This window comes from Choloepus didactylus, chromosome X (genome assembly GCF_015220235.1).
Source record: "Choloepus didactylus isolate mChoDid1 chromosome X, mChoDid1.pri, whole genome shotgun sequence".
NCBI classification, from domain to species: Eukaryota; Metazoa; Chordata; class Mammalia; order Pilosa; family Megalonychidae; genus Choloepus; species Choloepus didactylus.
The window spans coordinates 58,571,353-58,592,179 of record NC_051334.1 but is presented as its reverse complement, the minus strand read 5'-3'; the positions used below and the strand labels follow the sequence as shown (position 1 = coordinate 58,592,179).

General features: G+C 41.6%; 1 protein-coding gene across 1 annotated transcript in view; it reads left to right on the top strand.

Moving 5' to 3' along the window:
• Positions 1 to 20,827, top strand: part of PFKFB1 (6-phosphofructo-2-kinase/fructose-2,6-biphosphatase 1) — a 336,515-nt gene that overhangs the window by 312,193 nt on the left and 3,495 nt on the right. The window contains 1 exon segment of the mRNA XM_037821028.1: positions 13,627 to 13,756. Coding sequence (XP_037676956.1) covers positions 13,627 to 13,756 — 130 coding nt within the window.

Genomic DNA, 20,827 nt, shown 5'->3' with positions numbered 1-20,827 from the left:
TGATGTTGGCTTCAAAGAATGAGTTGGGTAGCTTTCCATCCTCTTCAATTTTTTTGAAGAGTTTCAGCAGGATTGGTATTAATTCTTTCTGGAATGCTTCGTAGAATTCACAAGTGAAGCCATCTGGTCCTGGGCTTTTCTTTTTTGGGAGCTTTTTGATGACTGACTCAATCTCTTTGCTTGTGATTGGTTTGTTGAGTTCATCTATTTCTTCTCGGGTCAAAGTTCATTGTTTATGTTTTTCCAGGAAGTGGTCCATTTCATGTAAGTTGTCCAGTTTGTTAGCATACAGGTGCTCATAGTATCTTTTCATTATCTTCTTTATTTCTGCAGGGTCAGTAGTTGTCTTTCCTTTCCCATTTCTGATTGCATTTATTTCCATCAGCTCCCTCTCCCTCTCCCTCTCCCTCTCCCTCTCCCTCTCTCTCTCTCTTTTTTTTTTTTTTTTTTTTTTTTTTTGTCAGCCTAGCTAGGGGTCCATTAATTTTGTTGATTTTCATGAAGAACAAGCTTTTGGTTTTGTTGATTTTTCTCTATTGTTTCCTGTTCTCAGTTTCATTTATTTCTGCTCTAATCTTTTTTATTTCTTTCCTTCCATTTGATTTGTGGTTGGTTTGCTGTTCTCTTTCTAGTTCCTCAAGGTGGACAGTTAATTCCTCAATTTCTGCTTTCACTTCTTTTGTAATACAGGGGTTTAGGGCAATAAATTTCCCTCTCAGCACCACCTTTGCTGCATCTCATAAGTTTTGATATGTCGTGTTTTCATTGTTGTTTGCCAAAGGTATTTACTAATTTCTCTTGTAATTTCTTCCTTTACCCATGGTTTTCTAAGAGTGTGTTGTTTAGTCTCCATATATTTGTGAATTTTACAACCTTATGCCTGTTGTTTATTTCCATCTTCATTCTGTTATGATCCGAGATAGTGTTTTTAATAATATCATTATTTTTAAATTTGTGGAGACTTGCTTTGTGACCCAGCATGTGGTCTATCCTAGAGAATGTTCCATGAGCACTTGAGAAAAATGTGTATCCTGCTGTTGTGGGGAGTAGTGTTCTATACATGTCTGTCAAGTCTAGTTCATTTATCATACAATTCAACATCTCCATTTCCTTACTGATCCTCTGACTAGATGTTCTATCCATTGATAAGAGCAGTGTATTGAAGTCTCCAACTCTTATTGTGGAGTTATCTACTTCTCCTTTCAGTGTTCTCAGTGTTTGCCTCATGAATTTTGGGGCACTCTAGCTTGGTGCATTAATATTTATGATTGCTTTGTTTTCTTGATGAATTGACCCTTTTATTTAATATATAGTGTCCTTTGTTTTAATTGTTTTACTTTTGAATTCTACTTTGTCTGATATTAATATAGCTACTCCTGCTTTTTTCTGGTTGTTGTTTGCATGAAATATCTTTTTCCAAACTTTCACCTTCAGTCTATTTTTGTCCCTGTGTCTAAAGTGAGTTTCTTGTAGACAGCATATACATCAGTCCTGTTTTTTTAATCCATTATGCCAGTCTGTGTCTTTTTTTTTAATTCAGTTTTATTGAAATACATTCACACACCATACAATCATCCATGATATACAATCCACTGTCCACAGTATGATAACATAGTTATGCGTTCATCACCACAATCTATCTCTGAACATTTTCCTTACATCAGAAAGAACCAGAACAAGAATAAAAAATAAAAGTGAAAAAAGAACACCCAAATCATCCCCCCATCCCACCCCATTTGTCCTTTAGTTTTTATCCCCATTCCTCCACTCATCCATACACTAGATAAAGGGGGTGTGATCCACAAGGTCTTCACAATCACACTGTCACCCCTTGTAATCTACATTATTATATAATTGTCTTCAGGAGTCCAGACTGCTGGGTTGGAGTTTGGTAGTTCCAGGTATTTACTTCTAGCTATTCCAATACATTAAAGCCTAAGAGGTGTTATCTATATAGTGCATAAGAATGTCCACCAGAGTGACCTCTCGACTCCATTTGGAATCTCTCAGCCACTGAAACTATTTCATCTTATTTTGCATCCCCCTTTTGGTCAAGAAGATACTCTCAGTCCCACGATGCTGGGTCCACATTCATCCCCGGAAGTCATACTCTGCGTTGCCAGGGAGATTTACACCCCTGGGAGTCGGGTCCCACGTAGGGGGGAGGGCAGCGAGTTCACCTGTCGAGATGGCTCAGTTAGAGAGAGAGAGGGCCACATCTGAGCAACAAAGAGGTACTCAGGGGGAGACTCTTAGGCACCATTACATACAACTTTAGACTCTCCTTTGTGGTAATGAGCTTCATAAGGGCAAGTCCCATGATCGAGGGCTCAGCACATCAAACCACCAGTCCCAATGTTTGTGACAACATCAACACCAGTCCAGGTGAGGATGTCCAACACATCCGCACTTTCCCCCAGATCCTCAGGGCTGGGGAGGGGGAGGCTGTAAATATATTTTTTATTATCTGCCCAAATTACTCTAGGATGTGTCACTATTTCACTCCAGCCTATACTAACCTACCATATCTCACTTCCTATTCAAAGTTCCATGCAATTGTGGTGTTTGAACAAATCGACTGTAGAGTTGTACCATTTAGAAAATTTAGATCCTGTACCAAATAGATATCTATTCCCTTGGTCTCATATGAAAGTTGAAGTTTTAAAACACAATCAGTTTCAACCTTTACCCTTTGGCCTGGGTTGCCCTTGTCTTAACCAGACCTGCTTCATTCATATCACTAATTGAAGTCTGGGCTCTTTTTCAGCTTTTTTTTTTTTTTTTTTTTTTTTGACAGTGGCTGTATGCACTAATACTGACATTCGTATCTGCCAAGCTCTAGCTCTGAGTTTCAGGTGTCTCAGAGATATGCATTGTTCCAGAGACCAATCAGGTTATACGCTAGGGGATCAGCATCTCAAAGTTTAGAGACAGGCCTTACAATTCAGGGATAGAGTTAACTGCTATAAGATCTTACAATCTAGGGACTATTACAATTATTGTGTCCACGTTAGGCTATGTTCTAAGATTCAATTCTGAGTTTACACATTGTAGTTAGTCCATATTGGTGAGGCATCATCCCTCTCACCATGTTTTCTCCAACAATTTTTTTTTTGTTAGCCTAGCCAGTGGTCCATCGATTTTATTGATTTTCTCAAAGAACCAACTTCTGGTTTGTTGATTCTCTCTATTGTTTTCCTGTTCTCAATTGCATTTATTTCTGCTCTAATTTTTGTTATTTCTTCCCGTCTGCTTGCTTTGGGGTTAGTTTGCTGTTCTTTCTCTAATTCCTTCAGGTGAGCAGTTAACTCTTCAATTTTTGCTCTCTCTTCTCTTTTAATATAGGCATTTAGGGCAATAAATTTCCCTCTCAGCACCGCCTTTGCTGCATCCCATAAGTTTTGATAAGTTGTGTTTTCATTGTCATTTGCCTCAAGGTATTTACTAATTTCTCTTGTAATTTCTTCCTTTACCCACTGGTTTTCTAAGAGGGTGTTGTTTAGCCTCCATATGTTTGTGAATTTTATGACCTTCTGCCTTTTATTTATTTCCAACTCCATTCCATTGTGGTCTGAGAAAGTGTTTTGTATAATATCAATATTTTTAAATTTGTTGAGACTTGCTTTGTGACCCAACATGTGGTCTATCCTAGAGAATGTTCCATGAGCACTTGAGAAAAAAGTATATCCTGCTGTTGTTGAATGTAGTGTTCTACAAATGTCTGTCAAGTCTAGTTCATTTATCATACAATTCAACATCTCTGTTTCTTTAGTGATCCTCTGTCTAGATGTTCTATCCATTGATGAGAGTGGTGTATTGAAGTCTCCAACTATTATTGTAGAGGTATCTATTTCTCCTTTTAGTGATCGCAGTGTTTGCCTCATGAATTTTGGGGCATTCTGGTTTGGTGCATAAATATTTATGACTGTTATGTTTTCTTGATGAATTGACCCTTTTATTAATATATAGTGTCCTTCTTTGTCTCTTTTAATTGTTTCGCTTTTGAAGTCTAACTTGTCTGATATTAATATAGCTACTCCCGCTTTTTTCTGGTGGTTGTTTGCATGAAATATCTTTTTCCAACCTTTCACTTTCAGTCTATGTTTGTCCTTGTGTCTAAAGTGAGTTTCTTGTAGACAGCATATAGATGGGTCCTGTTTTTTAATCCATTCTGCCAGTCTGTGTGTTTTTATTGGGGAGTTTAATCCATTTACATTTAGTGTTATTACTGTAAGGGCAGTACTTTCTACTACCATTTTGTTTTTTGGAATTTATATGTCATATCTTATTTTTTCCTCTCCTTTTACCTTTCCTGATAATCTTCATTTCTGCACTCTTCTCCAACTCTCTCTCTCCTGTCTTTTCCTATCAGCCTGTAGCACTCCGTTTAGTATTTCTTGTAGTGCCGGTCTCTTATTCACAAACTCTCTCAGTGTCTGTTTGTCTGAAAATGTTTTAATCTCTCCCTCATTTTTGAAGGAAAGTTTTGCTGGATATAGAATTCTTGGTTGGCAGTTTTTCTCTTTCAGTATCTTAAATATATCATGCCACTGTCTTCTTGCCTCCATGGTTTCTGCAGAGAAATCTGTACATAGTCTTATTGACCTTCCCTTGTATGTGATGGATTGCTTTTCTCTTGCTGCTGTCAGAATCCTCTCTTTGTCTTTGACATTGGACAATCTGACCAGTAAGTGTCTTGGAGTAGGTCTATTGGGATCTATTCTATTTGGGGTACGTTGTACTTCTTAAATCTCTAATTTTCTGTCTTTTATAAGAGTTGGGAAATTTTCAGTGAATATGTCTTCTATTACTCTTTCTGCCCCTTTTCCCCTCTCTTCTCCTTCTGGGATACCCATAACACGTATATTTGTGCGTTTCATGTTGCCACTCAGCTCCCTAAGACCCTGCTCATATTTTTCCATTTTTTTCACCATCTGTTCTTTTGTGTGTATGAATTCGAATGACCTGTATTCCAGTTCACTGATCCTTTCTTCTGCCTGTTCAAATCTACTGTTGTGTCCCTCCATTGTGTTTTTCATCTCCTCCATTGTGGCCTTCATTCCCATGAGTTCTGCCATTTGTTTTTTTAAGTTTATGAATTCTTCTTTATGGTCAGCCAGTGTCTTCTTTATATCCTTCAGCTCTTTTGCTATATCTTCCTTCATTTCATCAAATTTATTTAGCATTAGTTGCCACCACTCCTGTGTCTCAGCTGAGCTATTAGTTTGTTCCTTTGGCTGGTCCATGTTTTCGTGTTTCCTGGTATGGCTTGTTATCTTAAGTTGTCTAGGCATCTGATTTTCTTGATTAGTTTATTTTGGAGCTTGTTTTCTGTCTTTTACCTAGTGGTTTTCTTGTTGGTTGGCTTTGTTCTCTGGCCTCTGTTATTCAGTTCAACTTATTCTAGACCTCTAACTTAGGTTCTATTTAGTTGATCAGAATTTTTCCCCTCTTGTTTTTTCTGTTTCTTGCTCTGCCTCTATGTAACCTTTTTGTGGGTGGGTCTCCTCAGATATGGTCGACCTAGTCAGATTGTCCCAGTCTAGTGAGGCCCAGGTCTCATTGGGAGGGTATGGAGTTTTCCTGAGAATGAGACCCTCCTATGAGGCCTTTAGAATTGGTGCTTTTCCTCTCCTGTCCAGCAGGTGGCGCTGGCCAGCCCGCAGCTCCCCCACCAGTGTAAGGAGGTGTGGAGCCTTTAGTTCTCCTGGTGACTCTGATCCTGTCAGGGGCGTGGCTGACTGAAGCCGGAATCTGAATTCCAGCCCCTGGGGTCTGAATTCCCAGAAGGAGGACTGCCAGTTGAGCTGGACCTGCCTCCACTCTCCCAATCCTCAGAACTCCAGTTGTCTCTCAGGGGCACTATTCCCTTCTGCTCTCTCCTCTTTGGGGCCTCTCCAGGTAGATTCCTTGGTCAGCCTGAGTTGCCAATTAAAGACGGTGGTGGAGACCTTCAGTAGTGAATATGGAATTCAAAGACACTGTGGGTACTCTGTCTCCCCCAAGCCCAGCCTAGTCCCTCAACCTGGGCTTTCTGATAGAAAATAACCACATATATTAAATGTTCGCTGCGATCTCAGCTTTTCCTCCAATTCCAAACTTGTGTCCAATCTGTGACTGGTTACTGGAGACCCCGAAAACACTGTTTCATATAGTTCTTGGGTAATTGCCAGCTGCTAGTTTTGAGGCCGTGAAAATATCCAAAGCAAGGCATCAGTAAGGCGATGCTTTCTTCCTGAAGACCAGCTGCCAGCAATCCTTAGCTCCTCTGCCACATGGCAAGGCATCTGCTTGTCTCTCCCTTCTCCTGCGAGCTTTGAGTTTCATCGCTTTCAGCTTCTTGCTTCCATGGCTTTCCAGTCTGTGTCTTTTAATTGGTGAGTTTAGTCCATTAACATTTAGTGTTATTACTGTTAGGGCAGTACTTTCTTCTATCATTTTGTCTTTTGGATTTTATATGTCATGTCTTATTTTTTCCTCTCTCTCTTTTTACCCCTCCTAATAATCTTCATTTCTACATTCTTCTCCAAAACTCTTTCTCCTGTCTTTTCCTATCAGCTTGTAGCACTCCCTTTATTATTTCTTGTAGTGCCAGTCTTTTCTTCACAAATGCTCTCTGTGTCTGTTTCTTTGAAAATATTTTAATCTCTTCTTCATTTTTGAAGGAGTTTTGCTGGATATAGAATTCTTGGTTGGCAGTTCTTCTCTTTTAGTATCTTACATGTATCATACCACTGTCTTCTTGCTTCCATGGTTTCTGTGGAGAAATCTGTATATAGTCTTATTGAGCTTCCCTTGTATGTGATGGATTACATTTCTCTTGCTGCTTTCAGAATTCTCTTTGTCTTTGATGTTGAAAATTCTGATTGGTGAGTGTCTTGGAGTAGGTCCATTGGGATCTATTCTGTTTGGGGTGCACTGTACTTCTTGAATCTAGTTTCCTGTCTTTGCCAGTTTGAATGTATTATGTCCCCCCAAATGCCATTATCCTTGATGTAATCTTGTGTGGGCAGACCTATCAATATTAATTAGATTGTAATTCTTTGAGTGTTTCCATGGAGATGTGCCCCACCCAACTGTGGGTGATGACTCTCATTGGATAATTTCCATGGAGGTGTTGGCCCACCCATTGGGTGGGTCTGAATTAAATTACTGGCTCACTATATAAGATCAGACAGGAGTGAGCTTGCTGCAACCAAGAGGGACACTTTGAAGAAAGCACAGGAGCTGAAGATGAGAGACAGTTTGAAGACAGCCATTGAAAGCAGACTCTTGCTCCGGAGAAGCTGAGAGAGAAAAAATATCCCAAATGCAACTAAGAGTGACATTTTTGAGGAACTGCAGCGTAGAGAGGAACATCCTGGGAGAAAGACATTTTGAAACCAGAACTTTGGAACAGATGCCAGCCACGTGCCTTCCCAGCTAACAGAGGTTTTATGGACACCATTGTCCATCCTCCAGTGAAGGTACCCAATTGTTGATGTGTTACCTTGGACACTTTATGGCCTTAAGACTGTAACTGTGTAACCAAATAAACCCCTTTTTATAAAAACTAATCCATCTCTGGTGTTTTGCATTCCAGCAGCATTAGCAAACTAGAACAGATTTTGGTACCAGGAGTGGGGTGCTTTTGCTGCTGAGTTTGCAAATACCAAACATGTTGGAATGGCTTTTTAAATGGATAAGGGGAAGATTCCGGAGGAATTGTGAGGAGCTTGATAGAAAAGGCCTAAACTGATTTGAAGAGACTGTTTGTGGAAATATGGACTCTAAAGGTACTTCTGATGAGGCCTTGAACAGAAATGATGAATGTGTTGTTGCAAACTGGAAGTGTTTTAAAGTGACAGAGAATTTGGCAAAATTGAGTCCTGGTGTCAGATGGAAAGAATTTGAAAGTGACAACCTGGAATACTTAGCTGAGGAGATCTCCAGACTACATGTGGAGGATGTACCCTGGCTTCTCCTTGCAGCTTATAGTACAATGTGAGTGGAGAGAGATAAACTTAGAACTGAACTCTTGGGTTCAAAGACACCAGAAGCTGATGGCTTGGAAAATTACGGGCTTCCAGGGAGTAGAATCCCAGAAGCTATAGCCCAATGTGAGGATGTAACCAAACATGGAACTCAGCCACCATTTCAGTACAAGCCAAGATTGGAAAAGGAATTAAGCAGAAAGGATTTGTGGAAAGTCCTATTGTCTGATGGCTTTGACCCCTGTGTGCTTCATGGGAAGCCAGCACAATTTTTGCAAGATCATTATGGACAGAGCTGTTGCCAGTCTGGACTGGAAGAGACAGACAAGGAACAAATTGAAGGAAAAATTTCTTCAAAGACAGAGCCATGGAGTTTGAGGTCTGGAGTCAAGAGGTCTCGGGCTGGGAGAGCAGAGCAGCCCACATGCATGGAAAGGGTGAGTTTTCCCTGGAGGTTGAGGGTGGGCCTTCCACCTCAATGCTCAGGAAGTGTTCTGCCACCCCAAGCCCCAAAGAGGTTGGTGCACATTCCCAGGGAACTGGGGAGAGCCTGGCTGCCACCACACTGTTCTGAAGGGGTTGTGTGTGTGCCCCAGAGATGGAAGGGAATCCGGGTGCTGCCCTGATGTTTGAGGAGGCTTGGGCCAAATAGGTGGTCTCCCCAGTGTGTAGATATGTTGGAGCACTCACCCAAGTGTTTGGAGAGGAAAGGGCTGCCACAGAGGTCCTTAGGAAGGGTTAGACTCCCACTCTCTCAAGCCCCAAGGATGCAACATCATTGTGTAAATGACTCTCAGGCTTTGAAATCTAATGGAGTTTGTCCTGTGGGTTTTAGGAACTGTTTTGGTCCTGTTAACCCTGTTTTCCTTACTCTTTCTCCTTATGGCAATGGGAATGTTTATCCTATGAATGTCCCTCCTTTGTATATTGGAAGCACATAACTTGTTCTAAGTTCACAGATCCACAGCTAAAGGAAAATTATGCCTTAGGACTGACCACGCCTATAATCGATTTTGATGGAATTTTGTACTTAACTATTGTTACTGAAATGATTTAAGTTTCTGTGATATCGTGGGATGAATGTATTTTGTATATGGAAAGATAATGTCATTTTGGTGTCCAGGGGGTGGTGTCCAGTGTTAATTAGATTGTAATTCTTTGAGTGTTTCCACAGAGATGCGCCCCACCCAACTGTGGGTGATGACTGGATAATTTCCATGAAGGTGTTGGCCCACCCATTGGGTGGGTCTGAATTAAATTACTGGTGCACTATATAAGATCAGACAGAAGGAACGAGCTTGCTACAGCCAAGAGGGACACTTTGAAGAAAGCACAGGAGCTGCAGATGAGAGACAGTTTGAAGACAGCCATTGAAAGCAGACTCTTGCTCCAGAGAAGCTGAGAGAGGACAAATATCCCAAGTGCAACTCAGAGTGACATTTTTGAATAACTGCAGCCTAGAGAGGAACGTCCTGGGAGAAAAACATTTTGAAACCAGAACTTTGGAGCAGATGCCAGCCATGTGCCTTCCCAGCTAACAGAGGTTTTATGGACACCATTGTCCACCCTCCAGTGAATGATGTCTTTCTCTGTCTTTCATAAGAGTTTGGAAATTTTCAGTGATCATTTCTTCTATTATTCTGTCTGCCCCATTTCCCCTCTCTTTTTCCTCTGGGAAACTGATAACACACATATTTGTGCATTTCATTTTGTCACTCAGCTCCGTAAGACCCTGTGTTCTAGTTTGCTAATGCTGCAGAATGCAAAACACCAGAGATGGATTGGCTTTTATAAAAAGGGGGGTTATTTGGCTACACAATTACAGTCTTAAGGCCATAAAGTGTCCAAGGTAATATATCAGCAATCAGGTAACTTCACTGGAGGATGGCCAATGGCGTCCGGAAAACCTCTGTTAGCTGGGAAGGCACGTGGCTGGCATTTGCTCCAAAGTTCTGGTTTCAAAACAGCTTTCTCCCAGGACATTCCTCTCTAGCAAGCTTGCTCCTCTTCAAAACGTCACTCACAGCTGCACTGAGTCCCTTCTCTTTGAGTCAGCTCATTTATATGGCTCCACTGATCAAGGCCCACCCTGAATGGGTGGGGCCATGCCTCCATGGGAATATCTTATCAGAGTCATCACCCACAGCTGGGTGGGGCACATTCCAAGCAAATCTAATCAGCACCAAAACGTCTGCCCCACAAGACTACATCAAAGATAATGGTGTTTGGGGGACACAATACATTCAAACTGGCACACCCTGCTTATATTTTTCCGTTTTTTTTCACCATCTGTTCTTTTGTGTGTGTGAATTCAGATGTCTGGTCTTCCAATTCACTGATCCTTTCCTCTGCCTATTCAAACCTACTCTTGTATCCCTCCATTGTCTTTTTCATCTCCTCCATTATGCCCTTCATTCCCATAAGTTCTGCCATTTGTTTTTTCAAGTCTGTGAATTCTTCCTATGTTCATCCAGTGTCCTCTATATATCTTTCATCTCTTTTGCTATGTCTTCCCTCAGTTCATTGACTTGATTTTTGAATTGATTTAGATTTGTTTCAACATCTCAAATTAGTTCTTCCTTCAGTTCATTAAATTGATTTAACAATAACTGCTTCAACTCCTGTATCTCAATTGAACTATTAGTTTGTTCCTTTGGCTAGTCCATATTTTTGTTTTTCCTAGTATGCCTCATTGTCTTAAGCTGTCTAGGCATCTAACTTTCTTGATTAGTTTATTCTGGAGCTTGTTTTCACTCTTTTACCTAGGGTTTTCTTGTTGGTTGGCTTTGTTCTCTAACCTTTGCTGTTCAGTTCAGCTTACTGTATACCTGTAACTTAGATTCTGTTTAGTTGATCAGAGTTTTTCACCTTTTGTATTTCTGTTTCTTGCCCTGCCTCTATGTAGCCTTTATGTTTGATGGTCTCCTCAGATATGGTCAACCCCAGTCAGGTTTTCCCAGTCCAGAGAGGCCCAAGTCTCAGGAGGAGGCTATGGAGTTTTCTTGAGAATGAGACCCTCCTGTGAGGCCTTTAGACTCTGTGCTTCTCCTATGCTGTTCAGGAGGTGGTGCTTGCCAGCCTGCAGTTCCCCCACCAGTGTAAGGAGGTGTGGAGACTTTAGTTCTCCTGGTGACCCTGACCTTGTCAGGGGCATGGCTGACTGAAGTTGGTTTCTGAATTCCAGCTCCCGGGGTCTGAGTTCCCTGAAGGAGGGCTGCCACTCAAGCTGGGCCAAGCCCCCCTTTTCTTGGGGAAGTTATGATTTTTAGTGAATTTTCTCCACCACTATACTTATTCCTTTGTCTCTCAGAGCTATCTTAGCTCTGCTCTTGCCTGGGCCCAAATTGCAAGTCTTTGAGGCTTTCTGTAATGGGTTCTTAGAATATTTTTTTAAAAAAGTGAAAAAGATTAAAAAAAAAAGAAGGTCCCAGTATGGACTATTTACAGTACTTGCAGATCTAATGGGCTATTGAAATGCTAAAAGACAAGGAGTTGAGGGTGATTAAGGAACAATCAAGAAAGCAGAGAATCCAGGTTTTCAGACAAGGGCTCTCACCCCCTGTATTTGCATATGTGCCTGATACTATTTGAGCCCTTCCCTTCTCCATTTTATGTTCACCCAAACTCCAAAAAGTCTCTGTTTTTTATTTATTTATTTATTTGCTGTTTTTGCTAGCCCTAGCTCCTCTCCACTGGGCTGACTGCTCCCAGATTCTCTGGTGTCTGGTCTCAGTTTATCTATGGTTGGAGTTTTTGTTTAGGAGTTGAGTTTGTTAATCAGTTCCACACCTGCAGTTCTCCCTCCTGGTTCCCAGCACTGATGGCCCCTCCTCCCTTGGGATTGTGCCTGGCAGGGAGGGGCATGGGCCCCCTGGCCATGAGAACTTACAGATTTCACTGATCTCAGCTGCTCCACGTGTTTGTGAGTGTTGTGTGAAGTATGTCCAAACTCAAATTCCTCTGCGGTGTCCGCTCCACGCAGTTCCTGGCTTTCTACTAACTGCCCCAGAAGTGTAACTAAAACCCACACCTCACCACTCTGCCATCTTGCCCCACCCCCTGGGTATTTTTTTAAAATTATCTTTAATTTTGTAATATTTTTTACTGTAGTAACATATATGTAACAGAAAATTTCCCATATTATCCATTTTAAGTGTACACTACAGTGATATTAATTATATGCACAATATTGTGCTACCAACACTACCATCCATTACAAAGACTTTTTCATGACCTCAAACAGAAACTCTACCTATTAAGCAGAAACACACCATTGCCCTCTCCCATGGGCCTTTGGTAACCTCTGATTTACTTTCTGTCTCTATTAATTTCTATATTCTCAATATTTCTTATAAGTGGAATCATAAAAGATTTGTCCTTTTGTGTCTGGCTTATTTCTCTCAATCTAATGATTAAAACATTCATCTATGTTGTAGCATATATCAGAACTGCATTCCTTTTTATGACTGAATAATATTCTATTGTATGTACATACCACAATTTGTTCATCCATTTATCTGTTGATGGACACTTGCTTTGATTCTACCTTTTGGCAATTGTGAATAATGCTGCTGTGAACATTGGTGTACAAATATCTGTTTGAGTCCCTGATTTCAATTATTTGGGGTATATACCTAGAAGTGGACTTGCTGAATCATATGGTAATTCTATCAAATGTATTTATTTTAGGTTTTGCATCCTTTAAGTTTTTATAGTTCTCTTCTTACTGTTTCTCCTTACTTTCATTCATGATAACTTATTTCCTTGTGTGTTATAGGAGCTCCAGTTTGGCAAGAATTTATCTATGAGACTCCCATGCAACCTGAGTTAAAAGAATCCAGAGAAAATTTCCATTTCCTTCTTCTAGGCACTCCTAGGAGCTAACAACTTAGATCCATTTTTTTATTAAGCTATTAGCTTGGCACATTCTAACCCACATTGGTAGCATAATCTTGAACCACAAACCCACTTGAGGGTAGGTTTGTGGTTATATATTCTTAGAGGAGTCTTTTCCTAATATTTCTCCACCAATAGCCAAGCAGAGGCAGATATGTTTCCTTTTCCTTTGCTGATGGATGGATATTTTCTAGTCTATACTTTCATTGAAGCTATAGCCTTATGAATGTCTGAGATTCATATAGGTCTCAGTCCCAACTCATCACCTTGTGCATAACCAAGGCCTTGACTCCTCTTTCTGTAATGTTTTTAAAACCCAACCCTCTTGGTTACTGAGATTGGAAAATGCCTCCAGGTCAGCTATGGCTTCTACACCCACTTACCACTCTGTTTTCCAGGTTTTTCTTTATTTTGGCACCCTATGAATTTCCCTTATTTTTCTTGACAGGTCAGCAGTGCAGCCAAGAATTCATTATATTTTATCCAGCTTTTTTAGGTGTTTTATAATGAGAAATTATATTATTGTTATTGTTATCTAGTCCACTATATTGATTGCCCCCATTTAACAGATGAGAAACTAAGACCCTAAGAAAAGAGTGAGTTGCCTAAGGTCATATTGCTGGGGTAGCACTTGAACTGGCACCCAGAGCCAAGTTTTCCTGATTCCTAGTCTAGAGATCCTCCCCTCTGGGAAAGTGTTCCTCATCTAAGTATTTCTCATCTAAGTTTCTTACCTAAGTATTTTTCTCACCTTTAGTCCTATGAGGATCTGGTTCAGCGACTGGAGCCAGTTATAATGGAGTTAGAGCGACAGGAGAATGTGCTGGTGATCTGCCATCAGGCCGTCATGCGGTGCCTCTTGGCCTACTTTCTGGATAAGAGCTCAGGTATCACCCTCCTCTCTATTCTACAGCATGGTGAGCTGATGTGATTTGAGACTGACATCAACAATTGGTGCTTTATATCTTAGTGGATAAGAGAACAGTATCTAGAACCAAAATACTTGGGTTCAAATTCTTGCTCTGTCACACAGTAGCTGTATGACCTTCAGCAAATTACTTTAAACCCTCTGGCCTCAGATTCCTCACTTGTATAATGGGAAGAATAATGGTGAGTTTTAAAGAAGTCAACATATGTAAAGAGCTTAGAACAATTAATGACACATAGTATGGGCTATATAAGTGTTAGCTGCTTTTATTAGTATTAGTATTATTATGAGCTAACATTTTAAAATTCAATATTAAAAATCTGTCTCACCTAAGAGCCTCCTCCTGAATGCCTCTTTGTTGCTCAGATGTGGCCCTCTCTCTCTAGCTAAGCCAACTTGAAAGGTGAAATCACTGCCCTCCCCTCTACGTGGGATCAGACACCCAGGGGAGTGAATCTCCCTGGCAACGTGGAATATGACTCCCGGGGAGGAATGTAGACCTGGCATCGTGGGACGGAGAACATCTTCTTGACCAAAAGGGGGATGTGAAAGGAAATGAAATAAGCTTCAGTGGCAGAGAGATTCCAAAAGGAGCCAAGAGGTCACTCTGGTGGGCACTCTTACGCACAATTTAGACAACCCTTTTTAGGTTCTAAAGAATTGGGGTAGCTGGTGGTGGATACCTGAAACTATCAAACTACAACCCAGAACCCATGAATCTTGAAGACAATTGTATAAAAATGTAGCTTATGAGGGGGTGACAATGGGATTGGGAAAGCCATAAGGACCACACTCCATTTTGTCTAGTTTATGGATGGATGAGTAGAAAAATAGGGGAAGGAAACAAACAAACAAACAGACAAAGGTACCCAGTGTTCTTTTTTACTTCAATTGCTCTTTTTCACTTTAATTATTATTCTTGTTATTTTTGTGTGTGTGCTAATGAAGGTGTCAGGGATTGATTTAGGTGATGAATGTACAACTATGTAATGGTACTGTGAACAATCGAATGTACGATTTGTTTTGTATGACTGCGTGGTATGTGAATATATCTCAATAAAATGAAGATTAAAAAAAAAAAATCTGTCTCAACCTGAAAAATCTGAGCCAGCATTTCTCTGGAGCATGCTGTCATCAGGTGGTAGTGGGGACTGTCAGGGCTACATGATCCTGATTATAGGTTTCTGTCTTTGCTGTAAGGATGAATTCTCCAAGATAATGATGTTTGCATTTTTAATTTTTTTCAATTGATAATTTATTTTTTAAAATACTTCTAGATATTGTATTTACAGAATATCTATTGCCTATGTTCACTGAACTGCAAACTAGGGCAGGTGGTCTGCAAAGGACTGTTGTATCACCTTCAGGTGTGAGAGTCCATTTATAATGTGCATGCTTGTTGCTGACAGGGTGGCGCAGGAATGAGACACAGACACAAAGTTAAGAATTAAGGGAGCAGGGGGCCCACTGCATCTCGTGCTAAGTGGACGATAATGCACCTTTGCTCCAGTTATTTATTTCAGAAGATCAGGGAGTATATGCTAAATGTCTTCAGGCTCAGGAGAGCCCACCAGATACCTATGTTTACATCCTGTTGCATATCAGAAGGAACAATCTAGGTTTAGGACAATAGTAAACGTTGTCGTCATAGTCACAAGACACATATCCTTACAGGGCGGGCCCGCACGGTGTTCCATGCAGGCCTGGGGCTTATCGTTCTAAGCCACTACCCTAGATATGCCTCAGGCAACATGGAAGACTCAGTTTCCCACATGTCCCCCTTTTTATTTTAGCCGCTGGCCAGATCTCTGTCTGCCACTTGGGCTCCGATCTGAGCCTGGCGTGGGAAACAAAGTAGCCACGGGGGCAGGAGACCTCCCTTAAAAGGGGTGAGGGTTCAGACCCTTGCCAAGCTGGGGGGGTGAGGTTCTGTGCCCCACCTCTGTTGGCCCCCAAGTTTTCTCCTGATGGCCCCTCTGCAACTGTGCCTGTCTTAGGTTGTTCCTTCCCTGAGGAATCTTACCCGTCTCTGGCTAACCAGCCATCCTCCGGGGCCATACAGGGTGATGTAAGGGAGGGGCAACGCCCCCAAGAGGGTTAGTTTTGTCTCCTTGACAGCCTATGCCCTGTGGCCTCCATGCCCAACAATGGTTTGGACCCAGGCAGCCAAAATAAGAAGGAGGGAAAACTGAACAAACTGTTTTCTTTTGCATTGCCAATGTTTATATCTTGTTGCAGCAATGGGGGGTTAGGAATATAAGCCCAATAGGTATAATTTCCAGAATGAGCACATGCCGGAGATATACTCACAGCAATAGCAATAAGAGCCAACATTGCTGCCGTCAGGTTAGAACCTGTCATAGGCAGCTTGTCTCGTTGGACTTGTTTTTCAGCATCCTGACATAATTTCTTTATCTGACCCCGAGTTGGATGTTGGGCTTCCCTAGTTCGGGGTGTTGGCCCGATCACTGTTATCTTCAGCGTCAGACCCTGGAACTACATCACTGGCGGCTCAACGTCCCATAGGAATTTTCTTTTCTTTGCTGGGTTCATGGTACGGGTTCAGTCATCGGGCCGGTATCCAAAGTGGTGCTCGTCCGTCACCTGGGGAAACACAAGCATAACCTCTTCCCCATGTTAATAAAGTACCCATTGTCCATTCATTAGTTAGCATGTCCTTCCACCATATAGGAGGTGCTTTCTGGAAATAATGTTTCAGTGTTGTCTTTTCAGCTGGAAAATGTTCTGTGGCAGTGCCACCCAGTTTTTCATAAAAATTTAGAAAATTTAAAGTAAATAAAGCTTTTGATAATCATTCATGGGGAGTTCCATCATCTCCCCCTTTTTGTTTTGTTAACATAGTTTTTAAAGTATGATGGGCACGCTCAACAATAGCTTGTCCTTGGGGATTATAAGGAATACCAGTGGTATGACGAATGCCCCAAGTTGTAGTAGAAGTAGCAAATTTTGCAGATGTATAGGCTGGGCCATTATCAGTTTTTAAAGCACGGGGCAAGCCCATAGAGGCAAAACAGGCAAAAAGGTGAGTACGAACATGTCGAAATGTTTCACCGGTTTGTGCTGTGGCCCAAAGAAAGCCAAAGTACGTGTCAATACTGACATGAACAGTGGCTAAGCAGCCAAAGGAAGGGATATGAGTAACATCCATTTGCCATAAATCATTGGGGGCCAGACCACGAGGGTTAACACCAGGATCCTGCAAAGGTGGAGCAGTAAGGAGTTGACAATTAGGACAAGAAGAAACAATATCTTTAGCTTGTGTTCTAGTAAGGGAAAATCGAGCCATGAGTCCTTGCACATTAAGATGAGTAAGCAAGTGAAAATGAGAAGCTTCTGAAATAACAGGCAGTAATAATTTATCTGCAGCAGCATTGCCAGCTGCTAAAGGGCCTGGGAGGTTGGTATGGGAACGAATATGGGTAATATAAAAAGGAGATACACGAGCGTGAATAGCTGATTGTAGCTCAAGAAAAAGGTTAAATAAACCAGGAGGCAACTGTTGCTTAATGGATGCTGTTTCAATTTTACTAGCTACATGAACAACATAGGCAGAATCAGATAAAATATTAACAGCCTCAGAAAAATCTGTTAAGACGGCTATTACAGCAGCCAGTTCAGGAAGATCTAAAACTTTGGACTTAGGGCCAGTATAGGCAGCTCGACCTTTAGATGACCCATCAGTAAAAACAATGGGAGCATTGATTAAAGACTCACAAGAAGTATACTTAGGCAGTATCCATTGTGTATGCCAAATGAACTGGAAAAGATCATTTTTTGGATAATGATTATCTAGCTGGCCAACATAGTCAGCTAGAGCAATTTGCCAAGCTAGATGTTGTTGCAAAATAACTGAGAGTTTTTTAGCAGTTATAGGGAGCACAATTAAATGAAGGTCAAAACCATTGAGTTGTTTTGCCTTTTTTTCTGGCTTGAGCAACTAAAGTAGCTAAGAGATCTAGATAAGGGGAAATGGATTTTACCGAAGAATTGGGCAAGAAGATCCATTCTACAAGCTTATCGTTTTGCAAAAGCAAGCCTGTGGGGGATTTGGGAGTGGAAAAGATAAGCAGAGATAAAGGTTGTGTAGGATCAACACGGGATATCTGAGCTTGTTGAACTTTAGCTTCCACTAATTGTAATTCCTTCTCTGCAGCTGAAGTTAAAGATCTATGGCTGTTTAATTTAGAATCTCCACAAAGGAGAGAAAATAGGTTGGAAAGCTCATAGTTAGCTATACCTACTTTGGGGTGAAGCCAATTAATATCCCCTAGTAGTTTTTGTAAATCATTTAACGTGGTAACAGCATCTCTGCGGAGTTGTACTTTTTGGGGTTGAATTGTAAGTCTATTGATACTAGAACCCAAATACTGTACAGGCAAAGTACGTTGCACTTTATCAGTAGCAATATGCAATCCTACATTCTGTAAAGCTTTTTGAACAGCATAGAACAAAGCTTCTACTTCAGTCTCCTGAGGTGCAAAGCACAAAATATCATCCATATAATGGATTATATAAGCTTTAGGAAAGTTTAAATAGACAGGCTGTAAGGCACGGTCGACATAATATTGACATATTGTAGGACTATTTAGCATACCTTGTGGTAAAACCTTCCACTGATATCGTTTAGAAGGGGTTTTATTGTTAAGGGACAAAATAGTAAAAGCAAATTTTTCCTTATCTTGATCAGCTAAAGGGATGGAAAAGAAACAGTCTTTAATATCAATGACCACTAAAGCCCAGTTTTCAGGAATCATGCTAGGATTGGGGAGCCCAGGTTGTAAAGGTCCCATGGGCTGAATGACAGCATTAACACCTCTTAGGTCGGTTAACATTCTCCATTTTCCTGATTTTTTCTTTATTGGGAACACAGGAGAATTCCAAGGACTAAAAGACTCTTCGATATGCTGCAAGGACAATTGTTCTTGAACCAATTCATGTAAAGCCTCTAATTTTTCTTTTGTAAGTGGCCACTGCTCTACCCATACCAGTTTTGTTGTAGTCCATACTAATGGGACAGGTTGGGGAGACGAATGAACAGTGGCCGCCACTAAAAAAGTTTATATCCTAAACCAAATTGATCACATTTTGGTGAGACGTGTGGGTGAAGGGGTACCTTGCAAACATACGCCAAGCCCACAGCTAGGGGCATACCCCATATTTGCCATCATTTTGTGGCTTTGAATACTGTACACTCCACTAGGAGGAGGGATATATACAGTAGCACCCCATTGTTCAAGTAGGTCTCTGCCCCAAAGAGTAAGAGGCAGAGCAGCCACATAAGGTTGTAAAGTGGCCTTCTGTCCCTCAGGGCCAAGGCAAGGCAAAATATGAACACTTTGCATAAGTCCCTGAGGGGAGCCTAGGCCCACAACAGTAATTCGTGCCTCTTGCAATGGCCAATGTCGTGGCCAATGTTGTTGACTAATAATAGAGACATCTGCACCCGTATCTATAAGCCCAGTAAAGCTATGCCCATGAATTATAAGAGTACACATAGGGCGCGGCTCCTGCAGAGCCTCTGTGAGAAAAATTCCTGCCTTTCCTGTGCTACCAAAACTTCCATTTTCCCAATTTTTAGAGGAGGAACCAACATAAGGTAATAATAAGAGTTGAACAATTCTTTCACCTTTATGGGCAGTCCATGGAATAGAAGAAGACATGACCACCTGAATTTCCCCAGTATAGTTAGAGTCAATGACTCCAGTGTGTACACGAACACCCTTAAGATTGAGAGAACTGCATCCAAGCAAAAGACCCACCGTCCCTTTAGGTAAGGGGCCATAATAGCCGGTGGGGACCTTAACAGGATTATTGGGGAGAAGACATACCTCAGCATTGGCAGCGATGTCTACTGCTGCGCTCCCTGCTGTAGCTGGGGAAAGCTCGAAGACGGAGGGCTTGGAGTTCGTGGAGGGACAGAACATGGCCTCCAGATCTCCACATCGCCTGGCTTCTGCCAGACCCTGCTGTACACCAGAGAGGTGGGCAGGTTTAACTACCGGGGTACAGCTATGCTCAGAAAGAGGCAGCAGAGGAGGCAGGGGCCATTCCTCCCAGCAAGGCGCAGAAGGAGGTTTGGGGCATTGACAAGAATAAAAAACTTGAGATTTTACTGGATCTTTTTTACCCTTATCATCATTAGAAAGAGGATTGGGACCAGTATTGTCATCAGACTCATATTCTTCCTCGTCATAATCAGTTTTTAAAGTCTCAAGAACAGGCTTAATTAAAGACCATGTAGACCAAATAGTAACAGGTAAATTAACTCCTTGCATATGTTTTTGTTTCAATTCCTTACCTACCTGCTCCCAGTCATACAATTCAAGGGAGCCAAGGGTAGGGAACCAAGAGCAGTATTTTTCAATAACCTGTAGCAAGTCTAAGATTTGTGACTCCCCCACCTTGACACCGCTGGCCCGCAGCAGCTGCCGTAAGAGGGAAATACAGGAAACATATTTATTGTGTCCTTCAACATTACCCATTACCCTGCTTATAATGCTCAGGGTCGTTCTACAAGGAACGCATACAAAAGACGGCCGTTACCTCCACCTGAGTTCCAGCGCCGCTGTACCTCAGTCGTTCAAGCAATTCTTCTGTCAGGAACCAGGTCCGGTTCTTCGAGCCCCACGTTGGGCGCCACTTGTTGCTGACAGGGCGGCGCAGGAATGAGACACAGACACAAAGTTAAGAATTAAGGGAGCAGGGGGCCCACTGCATCTCGTGCTAAGTGGACGATAATGCACCTTTGCTCCAGTTATTTATTTCAGAAGATCAGGGAGTATATGCTAAATGTCTTCAGGCTCAGGAGAGCCCACCAGATACCTATGTTTACATCCTGTTGCATATCAGAAGGAACAATCTAGGTTTAGGACAATAGTAAATGTTGTCGTCATAGTCACAAGACACATATCTTTACAGGGTGGGCCCGCACGGCATTCCATGCAGGCCTCAGGCTTATCGTTCTAAGCCACTACCCTAGATATGCCTCAGGCAACATGGAAGACTGTTT